General features: G+C 37.6%; 2 protein-coding genes across 2 annotated transcripts; both read right to left on the bottom strand.

Annotated features, from left to right (window-relative positions):
• Positions 1 to 9,618: 9,618 nt before the first annotated feature.
• LOC104424938 (endo-1,3;1,4-beta-D-glucanase) lies at positions 9,619 to 14,144 on the bottom strand. The gene is made up of 7 exons (XM_010037485.3): positions 13,861 to 14,144; positions 13,378 to 13,399; positions 13,097 to 13,223; positions 11,367 to 11,457; positions 11,134 to 11,223; positions 10,593 to 10,693; positions 9,619 to 10,024 (listed from the first exon to the last, which is right to left on the bottom strand). Exons 1-7 carry the CDS (start codon positions 14,006 to 14,008, stop codon positions 9,893 to 9,895), a joined length of 711 nt encoding a protein of 236 aa, XP_010035787.1. The 5' UTR covers positions 14,009 to 14,144; the 3' UTR covers positions 9,619 to 9,892.
• A 3,775-nt stretch (positions 14,145 to 17,919) lies between these two features.
• LOC120290533 lies at positions 17,920 to 18,810 on the bottom strand. The gene has a single exon (XM_039306827.1). The coding sequence runs from the start codon at positions 18,808 to 18,810 to the stop codon at positions 17,920 to 17,922; it is 891 nt and encodes a 296-aa protein (XP_039162761.1).
• Positions 18,811 to 21,175: the final 2,365 nt, after the last annotated feature.

Below are 21,175 nucleotides of genomic sequence, written 5' to 3'. Positions count from 1 at the left end.
ACTAGATGTATCGTCCAATTGGTATTTCTCATATGTTGTTGAATCTTACACCTTCGTAAGTTGCTTTGGTTTATCCGGGCATAGATGTTAAACTGCTCAAAAGAGAAGAAGACATGTAAATTAGTCCAAGCATTCAAATGGGCCGTTTATCACGTGATTTTTTTTTTTTTTTTGTTTCTTTTTATAGTTTCAATTTTATTGGATATTTCTGAAAAGATCTATAGAATAATCGTTTGGCGTCCATGAGTCTCTATTATCGAATGAAACCGTGGCTAGTGAGGATGCGGACTCCAAATCCGAGCTAAAAATGAAAACTACATTTTGTTTTCCTTGCTCTTTTTTTCCCCTTTCCTTTTTTTAATCGTTCTGTTCATTAAAAACCATAAACAAGAAGCCTTCTCATAAAGTTTTGGAAAGGCGGAGCAATAAACGATACATTTTTGTGGTCATTTGAAAAATCAAAGTACCATATTAGTTACTCCTATGTTAATACAGCCAGCTCTAACACAGTGCACCACATAGAGTCCAAATAAATTGAGAAACGAGAAATATAGTACCTGACAACTCGAACATCAAACTAGGGAATCACATTCTACTCCCAATTAATTAAAGGTGTGATGTTGTATGTTATTGCTTAGATTAGACAATCAAACACAACGAAATAAAGAGTAAAAATGAAAAAGAAAAATCGAGACACGATGTTTATTTTGGTTCATTCTTAAACTAAGGCTACGTTCGGTAGAAGATTTTACTATAATTAGTACCCCATACCTCTATGCTATAAATTTTAATTAAAAGAAAAAAGATTAAATATATCAATAATTATTTATAGGCTCAAGCCAAACTATTAATAAAATATGGGTTAAAATTATAAAAACCTTTTAGTGATTTGGGAGCATTGCCCCTGCGATCCCCATGGAGGTCAATCTGAGAGTGGGACCCCATGCCTTCCTGTCAATGAGAGTATGAATCACACCCCCAATATTCTCCCATTTGGTGAACACTCCACATGCTTCTTAAGACGCAATAAAATTGTATATCATTCAAAATTTTCAGCATTCATTGCTTTGGTAAAAAAAATATACACTATTGACCTTATGTCAATTTTTTCTAGCATTACAACCTTTTGTTCCATATTCTCTCGGATGAAGTGATATTGTATGTTGATGTGCTTCGTTCTTGCATGAAATTTAGGATTCTTAGTTAAGAATATAACGCTTTGGCTATCACACCCAATCTTCACTTTTCCTTGTGTAAAGGTAAGCTCTTTTTGCACACCAAAGCACTTCCTAGTAGCATAAGTAAGGGCCATATACTTTGCCTTAGTTGTAGATAAGGCATCGTATGCCTCTTACTCATCCAACTCACAGTTTTACCAAATAAAGAAATAACATATCTGTTGGTTGATTTCTTGCTATCAATGTCACATCTCCAATTAGCAGCATCCACAAAGAACTTCAGTTTTAAATCTTTTTGTCCATTTGAACTTTTCATGCCTTTATAATATGGTTCAAAGTCAGATGTGCTTCGAAAATAACGAAGCATACCCGAACAGTTACTTGACATACTTCACAAACCATTGTTTCATGTCTAAATGAGACTCCTTCGCAGCAGCTTTATCTTCATCCTTGTATCTCACCGTCCATTCATGAGCTGTTTTGGGAAAGACCTTCATGAATCTGTCAAGCTGCACGACAAGATTGAAGCAGATTCATTCCCAAACTTCTCATACGAGAGACTATAACACAGAGAGAGTCGTATTCAATTCAAGAATCTGAAAATCCTGGTATGGAAGAGTCATTGAGTCCCCACAAATCACAGTGATTAAATTATATCGAACACCGTTTTGAGAAGGAAAAGACTATACAGTGAACAAGGCAAAAACCTCATTAACAGACAAGATAATTCATTCATGATGTTGTTGGAAACTGACAGTTTAGTAACAATTGCACTGCCCCAGGAACAATAATGGGATTGAGGATATTTGCATGTGATCAAGAACTTTGTGCTGTCTTGTCTTGTCTTTAAATGGCAAGCAGAGTCGGACACGTTCGGCTTTCATGTTGGACAATGGAGAAACGGGACTCTCCTACTCGCTCCTCGTCAAGTATCAGCTTACAAGAAAGAATTTTATCTTTTTAAGACAAATTTTTCATTTGTCGAACATGCAAAGCACCATCAACTTTTCGAATAGTTTGGGATCCGGAACAATAAGCACATTCATCGGAAGGAATAATCATACAAAGATCAAAAGCAATGGGCTTACCTCGGACTTCGTAGCGAGCGCCTCTTCAAACTGTTTGAGGAGCTCAGGTGGAGCCGTTTCGTCAATCTCAGCTCCTAGCACAGCAATAGGAACCTTTATCCCTGCCGACAGACCAATCAGCAGAATAAACTAGATATGAAAGTGCACCAACAAAATGCTAAATTGACCTTCTTTGGGACATAATAAACAGAATGCCCTGATTCTGCTACTGCATCTGTTACGTATCCAAGTTTTCAAAGCTCCATCCCCAGATGTTATTAAGGCCATTCCCCAATCTCGCAGTAATTCTTAGCAAGAGCTTTGTTTTAAGGCAAAATGAAGGGAGTTAACCTATGTAGAGACTCAATTAGCCCAGTCCACATGGCACATAACTAAGTTTTACACAATACTCTATGATTTTTTTTGCCAAAGTAACATTGTCTTGTGATAACTTCCTCCTCTCATACAAGTGGAAAAAAAAAAACACCGTAAGTGTCATAAATTTTGGACGGTGCTCACTGAGAGTTATAATATTTTTAATCACTAGAGTGTCATATACTTTTTCAATTGATTACTTGAGATGACATAACTTTTTAAAAACATTTACCATAAATGTTATGCCATGTTGGATTTCTTGTACTTGAGTGAACTTTTTAAAATAAATTTCACACTAAAGTGAACTTTTTTTTTTCCTTTTTATTATGGAATTTAAATGATTGAAACAAAGTTATGACTTTTAAGTCAGCATCATATGAAAGTTATAGTATTTGTGGTGTCCTTATAACATCCATGGATTTGGCCCTTGTTTCGATCATGGGAGACAGCTGAGGGATCAGTGTGCCAATTACGAGGATTGGCCATGGACCAATCCAAGGGTTAGTCATGGATCAATCAGCTCGATTGGGAAAGGGGGTTAGGGATTGGCTATGGTCCAATTGAAGGATTGGCCATGGGATCAATGATGATTTGATCCATCGATTGCGCAAGTTGATCGAGTTACTCAACCATGGATTGGCCGCTTGACCATGAGGATCGGTCATGGGATGATTACACACAGTCACAGATCGATGGACACATAGTCATGGATCAATTCCACACGGTCTTGCACCAGTTGAAGGTGATTCCACATTGTCACGCACTGATTGCCGATGACCATGGATCGATCTCATGCAACTGTGTACCAGTCACGGACCGACTGACACACGCAATCCTCATGACAACCGAGGGTCGACCATGAGTCAGTTACACTCGAACATGAGTCGGTCACGAACTGACCATGGATCATTTGTGAGGGCTCTTAAATTAGCCCAAATTAATCGTTGGGCCTGATTGAATCAATCCTTGGATCTATTGGATCAATTCCTAGACCTATCTGGATGATCTGATGTCGACCTGAATTGAACCTACACCTGATCAATCTTGATTTTGGACCCAGCCACGCCGGTTGGCCTAGGTCACGCCTAGCCTTGTCCAATCCCAAATTTGTGACGAACCTTGGTTCGAATAACATGGTCAAGCGTGGATGGACACAAATAACTCCTTTCATGTGATAATTTGTGCTACCTTGTTTTCTTCCTCATTATGGCCATTAGTGTTATTGGAAGATAGAAAATTAATGCAAGAAATGAGTCACACACCTACTTGAAGGGGAAGTAGTCTAAAACCAAGTTGTCTTGAAGACCAAGCTTAACCAATTAATTAATTTTGGAAGCTAGCCATTTAATGCAAGAGATGGATCACAAGCTTACTTGTCCCCTATAAGCTTTAGGCCATAATTGTTCTACTTAGAGATTTGGAAGACAAGTAGTTCTAGAACATTATAATTTTGAAGAGCAAGTTTGATCATGAATAACTTTGGACACTAGTTATTTAATGCAAGTGGGCGATTCACTATCTTACGTGCCCTCAATAGATTTAGGCCATCATGACCCTTACGTGAGCCTTGGAAGACAAGTAGCCCTAAAACACAAATTGTCTTGAAGATTAAATTTAGCCATTAATGATGACTTTGGAAGCTTGGCCTATAAATAGAAGCACCCCGATCTCATATTCAAGCTTGGCTCATTCTTCTCACTTCTCTCTCCCTTGCTCGTTCGCCTTTTCTCTCTCGGCCACTTCTCCACTCGCCTCTCGCCCTTCGCCGTTTAGCCACTGCTTAGCCACCACTCAATCAAGTGTAAGTAGAAACCTGAACTCTTAGCTAGGGCGATGTGCTACATTGTTGGGCTTGGTCATATCCTCATCCATGCTCAGTTGTATGCATGTTAATGGTTGTTTCTATAGTTTGCACATGTCCTTGGATTTGCAAGTGAAATTCTGATTCTCTATCCTATGTTGACTTGCTCATCGTATGGATCGATGGTTTTGTCTTCGATGTGCTGTAATTTAGGTTTTTAGTTATTGTTTATTGTCATTCAGTTTTATTGAATTGCATGTTCTGTTTTGGACTGGAGATTGAGTGGTTTTTTAAGTTCTGATTTTGATTTCTAATTTTTAAAACCACTAGACCCTCACTATTTTCCGATTTTATAGAGATTTTTGTAGTTCAGATCTAGTGAAACTTCTTTATAAAAGTTGTTCAAAACATTTTGATCTACAGCATACTTTAATTTCAGATTTTTCTGAGGTGAAATGGTTGGTATGAAAGCTAGTCACTTACCATGTTGAATTTGCCCAGTGTGGTAAAGATAGTGACCCAATTATCTTCTCGAATTTTTACAAATTTTTCCCTTTTGAATTTGGACATGTTTATTTCACAAAGTTATAAAGGAATCCATATTAACAACACATAGAAATTTCAACATATTTTGTGAAGATTTGGATTTTGAAATAGGTTTTTCTCTGCGGTCGTTGAATTTGTTCGATAGACGAATCTTTGGGTTGTCTCCAGTGATTTACTGCTCTTTTCATAGAACAATTTGGACTTGGCTTCCCCATGAAAAATGTTATCTAAGATCTTCTCTACGACATATTAAATCTTTATAATTTTTCGAGTTCGTTTGATAAGATAATGACTCTGATTCCGAAAATTGTTCAAAACTGTTATGTTCTGTCCATTTTTGCAATTTTACGAATTTCTGTTCGAGCCTAGTGTGGATCAGTTTGTAATGGATCTCGGTGAAGTTGCAAGTCTCGGTTTTTGCGAGTTAGGTTAGTGTTAGTAAAGTCGGGTTGTTGATTTTAGGGCAATATGCTATGTTGTTGAGTTAGAATGTGTGCCTACCGGTGCTTCATTGTGTGTATGATAGTGAATGCTTTTGTATGGTTTGCTCATGTTATTGGATGCATGAGTCACAATCACATCCCGGGTCACAAACGAGTCTCGCATGGCCTTGGATCAGCATTGAGGCACATTGGTTCAAGCCGTGAGTTCCTTGGTTGTGTTCTCATTTAGACTTAATTGTGTACATGCTAATGATTGTAAGTATGATCACACCCCGAGTGACAAATGAGTCTCACTTGGTTTTGGAATCAACATTAAGGCATGATAGATCCAAACCTTACTTGGTCTTGGATTGGCATTGAGGCGCGTCAATTTGAGTCTTGCTTGCCTTCGGTTCGATGCTAGGCGCGTAGGTTGGAGCCACAAGTTTCATGTCACGCTTAGCATATCGGTAGTTATGATGTCTTAGGTTATGACACACACCCTTGCATGAGTACGCCTTCGTATCTTGTTTGCATTGACTAAGAAAAAGAGATAATAAACTAGATTGTGTGATGCATGATCTATGGTCACATAAAGGAAAGATAAATGCCATCAACGCGTCTTGGCTATGTCAAGGACAAATCCTTGAGGGGGATGGTCTAAGAACATATCCCAAAGAGGACAATGTCGGTTTGGGACGAGGGATGATCTAAGAGCACGTCTCTACCACAAACAATGTGTGACGTATCACAAAGGAAAGACAAAGGCCGCTAATGCCTCTTGGTAGTAGTTTCCGCTATGCCAAGGACAAATCTTTGAGGGGGATAGTCCAAGAGCATTCCCCGAAGAGGATAATGTCGGTTTCGGATGAGGGATGATCCGGGAGCACACCTCTATCCCAAATGGCGTGTATGGGCTAATTGAATACCAGGGGAGTTGCGTCGAAACCCTATAAACTTTCAGGTTGTTAGATGTTTATCTTGAACTTTCAACCGATAGTAATGCCCCCTCCTCTCTAAAAATTTTCAATTTGTTGCAACCGTTACTCTTTCGTATATTATTCATTTGCGCATGCCTAACATGTAATTTTTAAGGGCAAGACTGTATCTGTCATTGATTTTTTTCAAGTCAAATCACTGTTTTGCATATGAATAGTCTAAGACATATTGAAATTCGTGCCACTTATGCTAGAAAAAGTAAGGAAGAAAATGTAATGATGGTCAGAACAATTTGAGGACATAATAATAACAATTTTTTTTTTTTCATTTTTATCTTGAAGATCCGATGTTATCGGCGAGTAACGCCAGCTTTGTTAGGGGAGGTCATGGTTTTTTAATTAGCACAAACATATTAGAATTAAAAGAAAATTATACTCAAACTAACAAATAAAAAGAAAACAAAGTTATAATTATTAATTATTGTGCCCATATTTTTTATAAGTATCACCAATTCATTTTTCAATTTTTTTTTTTTTTGGCATTCATTTTATAGTTTTTAACGCATCTGGGGGCATAAGAGTGATTAGACTGAAAAAAAAAAAATTGTAATTTTATACTTGAAGTCATTAGGCATGTGCAAACGTAAAAATAGATTGATGGTTGACAATTGTAAAAAATGAAAGTTCAGAGGGTTTTCCGTGGTAATTGAAAGTTTGGGGACAAATATGCAGCTCCCTAAAAGCTTAGAGAGATTTTGTGTAATTTCTCCTCAAATTTTATAATTGTTCACGATCTTAGCTCAAGTATATTGAGCTATCACCTTATTATTTTGATAGAAGTAACCGCAATACATCTTAGGGCCGAGGTCTAATATCACATGTATTAGGATGAAGTTAGACTAGATGAATTTCAAATTGAAGTGGAACTTGATATAACTTAACTCTTGTATTTTATTCCTTTTCTTCAACTTGAATCTTGTCCTCACATTTGGGCCGGGCGAGGGCCACCAACAGTTGTAACCTGGACAGGTTCATGAAAAAAAAGACAAATCTCCCTTTGATTATACAGCAAAAGTTACCAAAAATCTTAAATTATGCCCGCTATGGTAAATTTACCTTAATTTTTTTTTTTGACCCAAAAAATCCCAAACTTCTACCTCTATGACACATTTATGTTCCGTTATGAAGACTGTTAAAACTCTCCCTTTCTATGTTCCGTTATGAAGACGGTTAAAAATCTGCCTTCATTGATATCGGAAATCAAATACTATTAACATAGCATTCACGTGACTTAAGTGAAATAAAACAACGATATTATTTTCGCTGAAAATCATTTGACAGAATCTTGATGGAGCATAAACGTGTCTTATAGGAAAATTTGGAGTTTTTTATGTCACTAGAAAAGTTTAAGACATTTGTATTACAATAGGCATAATTAGAAAAAATTTAGGGTCATAGTGACCATTATCTCAAATAAGGTTCTATCCTCAACAAAATCTAAGTGAACTGCTTTCGATGGCGCTTGTTGTAGCCTCCAACTGGTCGTGCCCCATGGGTCTGACGTGACGAAGAGAGAGGGGAAGAGGCACATGGGAGACGTCTGGCTGCATCTGAAAATTCTCTCCCTCATCTTTCATTTTGTTCCTTTTTTGTCCTCCTTCGTCAAGTCAAGCGGTGAACATTTTTTTCGGGAAAATTTCAAATAAGGATTTGAAGTGCTCTTATTTTTCCAATTAAGAATTCGAAGTGAACATTATTTTACATAAAAGCCTGAAGTGGCTAAACCGTCTCGAATAAGAACTTTTAATTGGCTGGTAATTATTTCAGCCATTGGAGAAGAGGAATTTTAGTCAAAAAAAATTCTAAGCATATTATTAACTTTTTTTTTTTTTTTTTTCCTTTCTTTTTCTTTTCATTTTCTCTCTTCCCTCCCTCAGCCATCATCATGCCTTGTTGATGGCTAGTGGAGGCTGCCATCATCGTGCCTTGTTGATGGCTAGCGAAGGCTGCTAGCCCGGAGTGAGGGTTGCCCTCGTCAGCCCTCCCTTAATCTGGCGAGGGTGAGGGCGGCCCATGACTGAGTCTGATGACCTTCATCTTAGTTAGCGGAGAGAATAGGGGGAAAAAAGAAAAAAAAAAATAGAAAAATGAAAAAAAAAAAGGAAAAAACTTAAAAAGTAAAATATGAAAATGTCCTTTGACCAGTAATAAGTTCCACTTTAGACCATTTTGAGAAAATGAGGGTACTTCAGGTCATTATTTGAAATAATGCTTGCTTTATTCCAAAATTTGAAATAATGTCCGCTTTATGCCATATTTGATCAAATAATAGCACTCCATGCCATTATTTGGAATTTTCCCTATGTTTTCTCTAAGTTCCCAAATCTTTTCCTCAAATTTCTCTTAGATAACCTTTTTTTTTGTCCTACTCTATTGCTACTCTAACTTTCACTATCAGACTTTTGCTTTACCTCCTTGTAAAGCATGGAAGTCAAAACCCACACTTGAAACTAAATTGTCTCAACTCCAACCTCCTTTTAAGTTGCCATGAAATGCAAAATTTTGGAGATCGAGGTTGGTCCTCATGAAACAAGCAAAAAACGGAGCACATGTGGCTTGACACATGTGTGGAATAAAAGAAGTAAAAAGGAAGAAGAAGATGAACAGATTAATTAAAAAAAAAGACAAGAATACCCCAATTATGAAATGTGAGAAGCACTTGCTCTTCAACCCATGGACTCAAGTAATTAGCCCTTCATGTCTTTATTTGAGATAATAATATATTTCCTAAGCCCTCTTTTACAGAAAATGTCCCCACTTTTGTCATTCATTCAAAAGTTTCCTTAAATTGAATATATATCATCAATTGGAGAATTAATTATCAGAAGATGTTTCCATTCTATACAAAGGTCAATGCTTAATTTTCAAAAAAAAAAAAAAAAAAAAATCTATGCTTTTATTAAATCATAAATCATTTTTTCAAAATTCACTTACTACTCCACCATAACCATCAACCGATCCACTAGTAACGTCCAAACCTCCAGTATTCGACGGCATACCATGGTCACTGCTGGCCATCTCCTTGGATTTTGATGGTCGGATCCAATCATTGACAAGATAGCTCAAGCTAACTGGTCTCATATCAATGGAAAGTATATTGAGATTCACGCAATACAGCTTTGTATGAAAACTGAATTATGACAGTATCTGTCATTCAACGGCTTCCTCATCTGAGGAAATGCAATCTAACGAAATATTTGTCCATCGCTGAATTTGAAGTAAGTCAAGGGATTCGGTCATAAGAAATAAAATAGTCCATACCTTTCTTATCTTACGTTAGAGCTCTTACAATGAAAGCAGAGAATGTAGGAACTCTGCATATAACATCATTCTTTACAGCTCTAACATATTACACCCCATAAAGTCCGGATAAAATGTTCTGACCATAAAAAAGAGATGAAGTCCGGATAAAATGATACACGAGAAGTGCAGTACCTGACAACTCGTATATCATACTATATAATCACATTCTACTCCCAATTTACTTATGGTGTGATGTGGTTTCTTATTTGACATACTTCACAACCCATTGTATCATGTCTGAATGAGCCTCCATTGCAGCAGCTTCGTCTTCAGCCTTGTATCTTGTCGTCCATCCGTGAGAAGTTTTGGGATATATCTTCACGAATCCGTCGACCTGCATGACAAAAATAAATAGAATCATTTCCAACTTCTCATACAAGAGACTATGGCACAGAAGAGTGGTACGGAAATGCCATTGAGACCCCAGAAATCGCAGTGATCAATGATGTTAACTTCATTTGGAGAGGGAAAAATACTATCTAGTGAACAAGGGCAAAAACCTCATTGACAGACAAAATAACTCATTGACAATGCCGTTCGGAACTGACAGGTTTAGTAACAATACTTGCACTGGCCCAAAAATATATGAAGGAATTGAGGATATTTGCATCTGATAAAAAATATTTGCCTTGTCTAGTCTTGTCTTGTCTCGGCTTTAAATGGCATTCAGATTTTTGACACACTCGGCTTTCATATTGGACAATGGAGAGATGGAACTATGCTACTTTTTCCTCGTCAAGAATCAGCTTACAAGAAGAAACTTATCTTTTTCCAGGACCAATTTTCCATTTGTTGAACATGCAAAGCGCCATCAACTTTCCGAATAGTTTAGCATCCAGAACAATGGCAGATTTATCAGAAGGCATACTCATATATAGATCAAAAGCAATAGGCTTTCTTACCTCGGGCTTAGCAGCAAGCTCCTCTTCAAACTGTTTGACGAGTTCAAGTGGAGTCAGATGATCATTCTCAGCTGCCAGCACAGCAGTAGGGACCTTAACCCCTGCCGACAGACCAACCAGATGAAGAAACTAGTCACTGAAGTTTACCATCAAAATGCTAAAACGACCTTTTGCGGGCCTCAGTAAACAGACTTCAATTAGCCCACTAAAGTCTATCCACATCTCTTTCCGGCGACAGCATTTAAAAGGTTTTACAATGCTCGTTTTGGACCCCAGTGCTCATGCCCTCATGGATTCGAACAATTGTAAGAGGGAGGCTAAATAGCCAGAGAAAGTGCAACTTCCCTAGATTGTAAAACATCAAGAAGAAGAGTTTTTATTCAAAGAGGCGGATAATATCCGTTGCCTTCATTTTCCAGCACACTCAAGTTGGAAGGAACGCAACTCGATGTGCATACTTATTTTTTGCAGTAATTCAACTTGTTTTGTATATCATGAAGCCGTGAAGTCCGTGTATGGTTGTGAAATGGCAAAGACATACCTTTGATATCATCGAGAGTGACAAATGCAGGGTGTAGCATTACAGCAGCTTGGATGAGCTCACACTTGGCTAACTCAGTCGCAACCTTAGCTGAAGAGAGAAGACAATTTAAGATAAGCCAGCATAAAGAACAATACTATGAGATTATTATAAAATAAAAAAATGAAATGCTGGGCAGAGAAATTCTTTTGTCTGATATCTTGGTCCGTGGTCTGAATATATGCTTCACTTACCACCCCAGCAGAAGCCTGCTGCACCTATTTTAGATATGCCTTTACTTTTCAGAGCTTGAATAATTGGTTTTGTATCTTCAAATCCCTTATCCTGTAAAATTGATAAACAAATAATTAACAAAATAATATTACCATTGTATAGAAAATCCTAACCCATTAATTTACTCTTTTTTCCCTTGGGTGTTTATGCACATTCTCTCACAAGTTTAAGATTTCCAATGGCAAGAAGGTAGGGAAAGTATCGTAAAAGTGTTAAATCTATTATATTAATATCAATTTTGTCATAAATCTTTGAATTAGATCAATTTAATTCTTAAAATTTTTTAGATTTTGCCAATTGAGTCGATCTAGTCAATTGAGACTAGAAATTACTGACGTGAACATTGGTATCCTATGTGGCACAACTAATATTAACATAGACATTTTAAATAATTTTTTTTATTTTTCTCTGAAATTATTAAATTTTTATTTGTCTTTTTTTTTTTTTTTTTATTTTCTTCTCTATTCCTTCTTTTCATTTTTTTTCTTTCCACTATAGCTGACCAAGGTCACTGGAGCTTATTGGTCATTGGGTGAGGGCCGCAAAGCCCTTACCTTCCACCAATGAGGGTCATGGCCCTTGCTCAAATGTGGCCGGGGTGGAAGTTGCCACGGGCAAGGTCCCCTTGCCAAAATCTAGGCAAGGCCAACCTTTGCCGTGGCCTAGCTGGCTGCAAACGAAGGTGGGCTCACTCGCAACCACCTAGCAATGGTCAAGGCAAGGTGTAGAAAGCCATGGCCTCGCCAGCTAGGGCGAGACCACCTTTGCCCACGATTGCCTATGCCTTGCCCAGTGGTAGGTAAGCTTCATCAATCCTTGTCAAGCATAGTAGAAAAAGAAAAACAAAAAGAGAATGAAAAGATAAGAAAAAGAAGAAGAAAAAGAGTAAATTAATTAAATAATAATAAAAATTCAAAAAATATTTAAAATTAAAAAAAAATTCTACGTAGTGCCAGTTGTGCTACATAGGACCACTTGTGTTCAAGTCAACAATTTTCTTCCTCAATTTTCTAGATGGACTAAATTGGCAAAATATGAGAATGTTTATGACAAAATTGATTTAATTGAAGGTTTATGATTTAATTGATGTTAATATAATATATTTAGGATTTTTTTTTTTGTGGGTACTTTTCCTGCAAAAAGCTTTCTAGTAATTTACATGGAACAATTGTAGCCTCTCAAAGTTTTCACGTACTATCAAACAGTGAGCTTGTATTACTGGAAGTGAAAAGAAGTCTAAGGATAGACCAGTAGGTCTAACAATTAGGAATTAGATGAGTAACAGATACTTAAAGTTTTTTTTTTTGTTGGATCGGTCCTACTCTACTTCTATTTTAATTCTTACTCTTGACTTTTTTGTCATTGCTACTTCTTGGGCGTAAGAGTCAAAACATACATTTGTAACTAATTTGTTATCACCCCAATCCTCCCCCAATAAGGTGGGATTCGCACCCCCACCTCTCTCTTCCATATTGGAAATGTGACCACTGGGGCAAACCTCAGTGGTTAACAGATACTTAAAGTTTGAAAAGAACCAAGTGGCATATGAATGAGTTGTCATCATAAACAAAACAATCGCATTGGTATGGTCAAGGTCAATCATATCCGATCCGCTAGTCTCACTGACCATTCCAACTACCAACAGATGAGGACCTCTAGCACTTTAAGGTAAGTACGAGAAAGCACATACAGTTCCGTGATCCTTCATCCAAACCATTAAAGGCCTCTCAGGATTATCGAGTACAAAGGTATCTCCATTAAAATAGTCAGGAACAACCACGTAGAAACCAGCAGCTGCAACTTTGTCCGCAATTTTCCTGCGAATTCAGACCATTGTGACGGTTAAGTTTCCAGAAGAAGTCATGAGGAAATACCGGACACTGTAGTTTGACAGAATAGCATCAGCCCCACTTCTCCGAGGGAGTGCGTATTCAGGAGTTCAGTTGATCGACGATAGTTAATGGTGCATACCTGAAATTTGGGGCTTCATACCCTGCACCATTGAGACACACAATCGATTAGAATACCATGTATACATGACAAGGAGCAGTACACATTATTTGGCCAAGGTTAAAGTGGATGAAATCCTCTCTCTTTCCACGTTACGACTCCAAGAACTTACCATCAAGACTCAAGGCCGCAGCAAAAGGGGGAAAGTTTCAAGAAAAAGATCGTAAGCAAACGCAGTTCAAAAAAGAAGGAAAAGAGAAAACTGAACTGAAGTCAACCCTTGATGATAAATAGTCATTTTCCAACTCAAATTCGACCTTCCCTAATCTAAACTAAGCTCATGTCCCTTTCACTCACAACCTTCAAACGGAACCTGGAAACCGTTCATCACAAAAACTGACCACTGAAATCCTATCAGACGGCAATAAACGAAGGCCACTTCATATACTGAAGCCGAGAATTAGATAAAAGAGCAGAACTTTTACAAAGTGCGAGATTACGCACCGAAGATGTCGGAGAGGAGAAGGATCGCGAGCTTGGAGTCCTGGGAGCCGACGATGTAGGTGTTGAGGCCACACAGTTGCTCCACGTGTCCCGCTCCGCAACTCGGATCGAGGGTTGGAGGGTTTTCGCAGCACTGTGGACCAGACATTGCTTTGAATAAGAACTTTCTTCCCTCTGATGATCGACAATTAACGAGGGGAGAAGGCGAAGCACTCGTGGATATATAAGAAGAAAAAGAAGAAGAGAAGAAGTGAGCGAGCGAAGCAGAAAGACTAACGTTCACGAAAGTTGAACGATTCCATTCTCTTTATTGCATCACCCAGGACGTCAGACTCGCTATCTAAAATAATAAGGTTGGTCGTCTGATTTTTCTATTCACCGGATAATTGTCCGACAAATAATTTCAAAATCGAAAGGTAGCCATACGGTATTATTTAATTTAATGATTGAGGAAGGTGGAGAACTTTAACTCGCCTGCCAATCCAGGCACGATGAGTTGCTAGAGCGGTCTTACAAGATAATGATGTTATAATAATATACTACGTTAAAAATTTCCTAGGATATGATCATTAATTAGCATAAAAGGTTGGGGGACCACGCATGAGTTATTTCGTCCGCTCTAACATCTAAATCAATTTATAGTGACCTTACAATAATCAATTGATAGTGACCTTACAATAATGCCTCCATTGTTTACCAATTTGAGCATGATGGGTTGCTAAAACGGTCCTATAAGATTTTACATGACGTTAAAATAAGATAATGAATTTGATTGTAATTTAGCATAAAAGTTTGTGAGGACCCCATACTTATTTGTCGGCTCAAAAGTCTAAATTCAGTAACGGTGACCCACAATAATTTAGATAGCAAGAAAGGAAAAGATATTGCGTCCAAATGGTCGTTTTCAATTACTGTACTCATTGCCAGTTGTCTAGTCCAATTTGCATCCTATTTTATGGGATGTTTTCGGGGGATCTAAAATTTTCAAGTTTCTGCTTCATTCGAAAAAAAAATAATAATTGCTTGGCGTCCTTGCGTGTCTATTATCAACGCATGGGGCTTGCGCTTCCTTCGTGCAGTAGCTTTTCTTTTATTTTTTTCCTTTTATTTTTATTCTTTTGCTCCTTAAAAAGTCTATTTGGAAGCCTTTTCATAAAGTTTTCTAAAAAAATAGAGAAATAAACGAATTTCTTTCTAGTCATTTAAAAAATCTAAGTAGCAAATGTTGACACCTAAAAGAGATCGCGACAGCAAATTAATTAGATTGTCACGAAATCATGATCAAGGACAAATTTGACTTTTTAAAAATAGAAAAACTAGTTACAAGATTTAAGAATATCATTATGTTTTCCTTTTCTTTGTTCTAAGCTGGTTGTTACCATGTATGTGAATAGCGCTAGTTTTTTTTTTTTTTTTTTTAAGATTTACCCGTTGCACATATTGTCTTTTGAGAAGAAAGAATTTGCACAAACGTTGTTGAGCATATTTATTGAAAAACTGTCAATAAAAATTCGGGATTATTTGAACAGTAACCACTTTTTAACACATGCAAATAATAATAAATTTTTATTTTTGTAGTGTATATCACGACGAAGCTCTTTCTCGTCACTTGTCTCTCATATACACATAATGGACTGATCGATCAAACAAAAAAACCCTTTTAAAGAGTTGCCATAATTAAATCACAATCACAATGACTCACCGAGGAAATTTAAAAGATGAATATGGGCTATTTACAGAAGAAGGGATCAAGGTATCTTTATGTACATAGCTTTCACGTAATTGTTTTTGGTGCATTTTTAGATACTTCATTCGCTATTTTCATTGCATAAAAGTGTCTCGATAGAAAAAGTGAGGCTTTAAGCAAAAGAGATGACGAATAGATAAGTTGTGATGAGAGTGATGATGAAAAGTAGGCTACCTTTTAATTTTCAAAATAGTGATACATAAATTTGAAGTAACTAATAGAAGGAAAGTAACAGAATTGAAGGAAATTGTGCAAATATTGAAAATTATCAAAGACAACTTCTACGGATTACCCTAGTAGTCACCATTCCCATTTGGAAATTGAGAGGTAAGGAGTTTGAAACTGCCCTTCTCTAGGTATGGGCACGCCACGAGCTTCTCACCATTAAGATTAAAAGTCCAGGCTTACCTGGCAGACCAACCAAAAGTAAAAAGAAAAAAATAATCGTCAAAGGCAATTTTATTTATTCAGCGAAAATGGAGCAATTTTATTCATATATGATATGGAACTAGCCATATTCGAAACAGGTCTATTGATGATGTGAAATATCATGGAACAAGCACGTTTTTTTCTCGATCTCTTTGGGTCCAAACTTCATCGATAGTCCCTTTACCAAAAAAAAAAAAAACTTCATCGATAGTCATTGAGGTTAATAAAATCTCAAGAGGGTTTACTAGGGTGTTTCAAAACTTGAAAAGAAATTTACAAAATGTAACAATTTATTTTGTGATGGATGCAGAAACAAATCAATATAGTTGAATACAAGTGTTTCTATTGAACAAATAATGCTAATAGTGAAGAGATAAAACATATTGCAACAAAAATTGTAGTGATTTGGCTTTTAACCAAACCTATATCCACTCTCTTAAACTAACAACCACCAACAGGACAAGAATATACTAGTAATATCAAGAGAAGTTAGTAACAAATGTCACTTCAACCTGAAGTTGATAGATCCCGCTATAAATGCACAAGCACTAATTTTACACTTGTATACTTCTCTAATCACATATTACAGATGGAAGCAACCTCATAGAGTATATAATCAGAAATACACATCTTCTATCAATAAGAATAAAGCAAAGATAAACGCTTAAAGCAATGGACTAATTTTATTCGTTTTCACCCAACCCCTACAACTTCTATTGGATTGAATTCATAACCATTAGAACTCAGATGACCGTTTGATGATCAAATCGCTCAAGCAGCTTTCCACCATTACTAGCAACAGAACGTCTCTTTGTTGCTCCAACAGGAGCAGTTTCCCAAAACAGTCACTTCTGCTTTTTTCCAAACTTTGTCTCCTTTGTTTTTTTTTGGTAGAAGGTAAGAAATATATTAAAAAGAGCCAAATGTACAAAGAGATCTTGACACCAGTAACTTGCACTCCAAATGTAGTAACAAAAGAAGTGGAAGGGTGACGAGATGCAAAAGCCGCAGAGGCGGCACAACAACTACAACAACAAGGCCAAACTAAGCACGGCTAGCTCAACCGGCTATCAAACAGAGACAAAAGCAAAGAGGAGGCCAGCGTCAGATCAAGGACCTACGGGTCCCCATTGAAAATAATCGGGTCTAGGCTCCAACTTCTCTGCAGCCTTCTGTTTCTGAAATTGTCTTCGACGTTCCTGAAGGTGATAGCCTTGTCTCGGACCACTTTGAAGAGGTGGTTCTTGATGGCCGGAATTGAGAGAGGCTGGTCTCTAAAGATGATGTCATTCCTATTTTTCCAAATGATGTGACACAACGCGCCAAAGGAAAAACGGGCTATGCACTTATAGAAATCTTTCCCCATCAAATAGGTAGTTGCCCATCTGAAATTTTCCCCCCAACCTCTGTTGCGCCAGGGTAAATTACATCTGGACGCCCAAAAGAAAGCAACGCTAGCCATGACACAGCAGTCAAAAAACAAGTGGTCAACAGAGTCAGGCACATTCTTGCAAAACGCACAGGCAGCATTCCCAATTATACCATAGGCCAGAAGGAGGTCCTGGGTTGGAAGCCTACGCTTGGCCATGAGCTAAAGATTGAGTTGATATCGAGGCACTATGGTGTTGTCCCATACGAAGGAGTACCAGTGGACCTGCGTCCTCTTCTTCCTGATGTAGTTCCACGCCGATGCCATAGTGAATTGGCTCGAAGAGCTTTCTCGCCAACAACAACGATCCGAGTCATTCGTTAGGCTCGGAAGAGGTTGCCCCCATGATTGAAGCACCAACTTTGAGAGCTTGGCCAGCATCGAGAAGAGGTCAGCAACGAAGCTTGTCTAGAGAGCCACGAGCTATAGATAAGAGAATCGAGAAGAACGAGGTTCAAGGGCCCTCTAGGGTGCCGGTTGTCAAACCACGGAGAGGTTGTTTGGCCATCGCCAATTTTCCAAAGAGAAGGCCATCCTGAAATTCCTTCTTAGGGTCAACAAGCTCTTCCGGGCCCGGGATCCGAGATGTTGGCTTCCTAGCAACCCAAAAATTCTTGTTTTTTAAGAACGTGGAGTGGACCCATCTACACCATAGCGCTTCCTTGTCGGAAAACAAGATCCAAATATGCTTTAGCATGGAAGCTTTATTGCAATCTTGGAGCCTCCTAACACCTAGCCCTCCTTCATCATTTGGAAGGCAAACTTCATCCCAGGCTACCTTAGTACCACCCCTGCCTAGGTTCGGACCTTTCCATAGGAATTGTCTAAATATTTTCTCTATCTGTTCCATCACAGCTGTAGGTAAAACAAAGACACTAGCCCAGTAGGCTTGTATAGCATGAAGAACTGACCTGATAAGCTGAAGCCGACCAGCAATAGAGAGAAATCGGTGGGTCCAAGACTGAACCCTTGCAGTGATGCGATTGACCAGGGTGCAACAGTCTGCTTTATTGATCCTTGAAGTAATAATGGGAACCCCCAAGTACCGAACTGGCAGGCTTCCTTCTCGAAAGCCCAACTCCAAAAGAATATTATTCCTTAGGGAGGGATTGCCACCCGCCAAGAAAATTTCACTCTTGCACGAGTTGGGACAAAGGCCACTCCAAGAGGAAAATATATTTAGAGCTTCCTTAAGGAGAGTCGCCGAAGGAAGGTGCGCCTCACAAAAAAGGAAGACATCATCTGCAAAAAAGAGATGTGAAAGACCCACTGCCTTGCACCTCCAGAAGAACTTGAAATCAGGCCTCGAGGAGTGCTTAAGAATGATCCCTGAGAGCACTTCCATGACCATAGTGAAAAGGTAAGGAGAGATGGGATCACCTTGGCAAAGACCTCGACCGCTCGCAAAAAACCCGTGGAGCTCTCCATTCAAAGCAATTGAGAATTTAGGAGTGCGATCACCTTGTCTCCTTTGTTTCCTTGCCCATATATGGTAAAACTGCTCTGATTCAAATCCAGTCCTCTTGCCCCGAATCCCAAGCCTTGTCAATGGCTATCTTCTTTTCCTTTAATGTTCAGATGAAATGAACAAGCAACCAACCCCTTCATGGTCAGTGATAGAGGCACAATGTAGGACTCCTATGCGGTTGATGTAGGGATTTGCCTTTATTATCGACTTAGTCTATCCAAGCTGCCCACAACTGCTATCCTTTGGTCTTCCTAAGTATATTAGTGATCTGGACTTCACTTAGCTGCTCCCCTTATCATGGTACCTGTAAGTCCTCACGAATATCCTATTCTTCCTTACCCTTTTTTTTTTAGGCTAAAACCTATTCTTCCTTACTTGTCACTGTGTATCAAGGTCATCCAACTCCTAATCGTCTTTCCACTGTATACATCCGAAGTTCATGGTGACAAAACGTCCCTGGTATCAATTTTACGATATCTAGGCCTTATTACCCAAGTGGTAGAAGCACGTCACACGTCTTCCACCTTGTCTGATAGAGGAAGCTATTTTTGCCGGCAACCCAGTGAGTCTATTCACGCTACTCACCATTGATAGGGTCAGAGCACTCCTCGTATCATTTCGTGGTTAAAATACCATTTGCATTTTGGTTTGTGCATTTATCATCTATCATATTCAACCGACACATTATATTGTTTGCAAAACAATATAAAGGACTTTCCTAACAATAGTTATATGACAATTAGAAAATTAATGAGATTCTCTCAGATAGGAATATAAGAAGTTGGTATAGTTGTGTTGGATCTAAATCGATCAAAGGCAAATCTGACAAACAAGTAATTGGGAAAATAAACTTAAGCTTGTTCTTTGATTTTAGGTAGATCACAAAATGATCAAACTTCTACAAAGCAAGTTTTGTCAAGGAGTGATGGCATGTGAATATGTGTGACAAAGGCGCGCTAGCTCCTACGAGCTAAAAATGCTTCAAAGTTGAAGTGTAAAAAGAGGGGAATTAGGCCAAAATAAGGGAATTAAGTTAAGCTAGAGTGAAGTGCGAGAAATCTCAAGGAAAATGAAATGATAACGCTGGAAACAAGGGAAATTAAAGTTGCGAACACTTAAATCTAAAGCAAATCGAAGGGCAAGCACATGAGAATTGAAATAAACTTCAATGGAATTGAAACGACCGAAAAGTTATGTATTAACTCTCAAATGGGAATATTGAAATGAGCACAACATTGATATTCACAATGCGCATTATAGGAAAAAACAATTGGTACTAAAGCTAAAACTGCAATGGAAAGATGTTACTTCGCAATGAAAATCCTTAAAAGAAAATTGGGCAGAGCATTTTTGGCATTGCTTTGGCATATCTTCTTCCTTTGTGCTCTTTCTTTTTATCTTCCTAGGATTCCCTTCAACATATATTGCTGTTCACGTGCAATCCCCTCTTTAACTTTCAAGTCTCTTCTATTTTTTTCCGTTTGCTCTTGTCTATCATGTGATATTTTCAAGGGCAAAAACTGTAATTCTTCTTGTCTTTTAAAAAAAAATTATTAAATCACTCTTTTAACCTCTAAACAGTCCCAAAAAAATAATATTAAAATTTATACAACAGATACTAGAAAGAAAAATTAAGAAAGGAAATGTAATGATTATTAGACAGAGGAAATGTAATGATTATTAGACAAATGTTAGGACATTATAGAAGTAGTGGTAGTAGTAACAACAATAGCAATAAGTTTTTCAAACTTATCTCAAACATTCAGTAACATCTTCATGGCCGTTGTTATGCTACAATAATGCCTTCTTACAATCGTCAGGACAACACAACATAATTATGCAAACCAAAAAACTATGGAAAAAGAAAAACAACTAAACAATATGCTAAAAATACTAGAATTTTTTAAAAAATAAATAAATGATGTTGAACCATCTTTCAATTAGAGAGATACAATTTGCGCGAGGTGGATGAGCGAAATCACTTTGGTGGCTATAACGAGAAACACCAACTTTGCTAAGGAGGGTAATATTTTTTCCAACTATCATCACGTTGGTTTATTAGTTTCCTATATATATATATATATATATATATATATATATATATATATATATATATATATGTATATATATATTTTATAATCTTTAACACATTTGGGGGCAATAGAGCGATTAGACTAAAAAATTCAAGAATAATTGTAATTTTATCCTCGGTCATCATTAAAATATGTAAATATTAAATCAC

This window comes from Eucalyptus grandis, chromosome 2 (genome assembly GCF_016545825.1).
Source record: "Eucalyptus grandis isolate ANBG69807.140 chromosome 2, ASM1654582v1, whole genome shotgun sequence".
Taxonomy (NCBI): Eukaryota; Viridiplantae; Streptophyta; class Magnoliopsida; order Myrtales; family Myrtaceae; genus Eucalyptus; species Eucalyptus grandis.
This window is presented reverse-complemented; position numbering and strand designations above follow the sequence as displayed.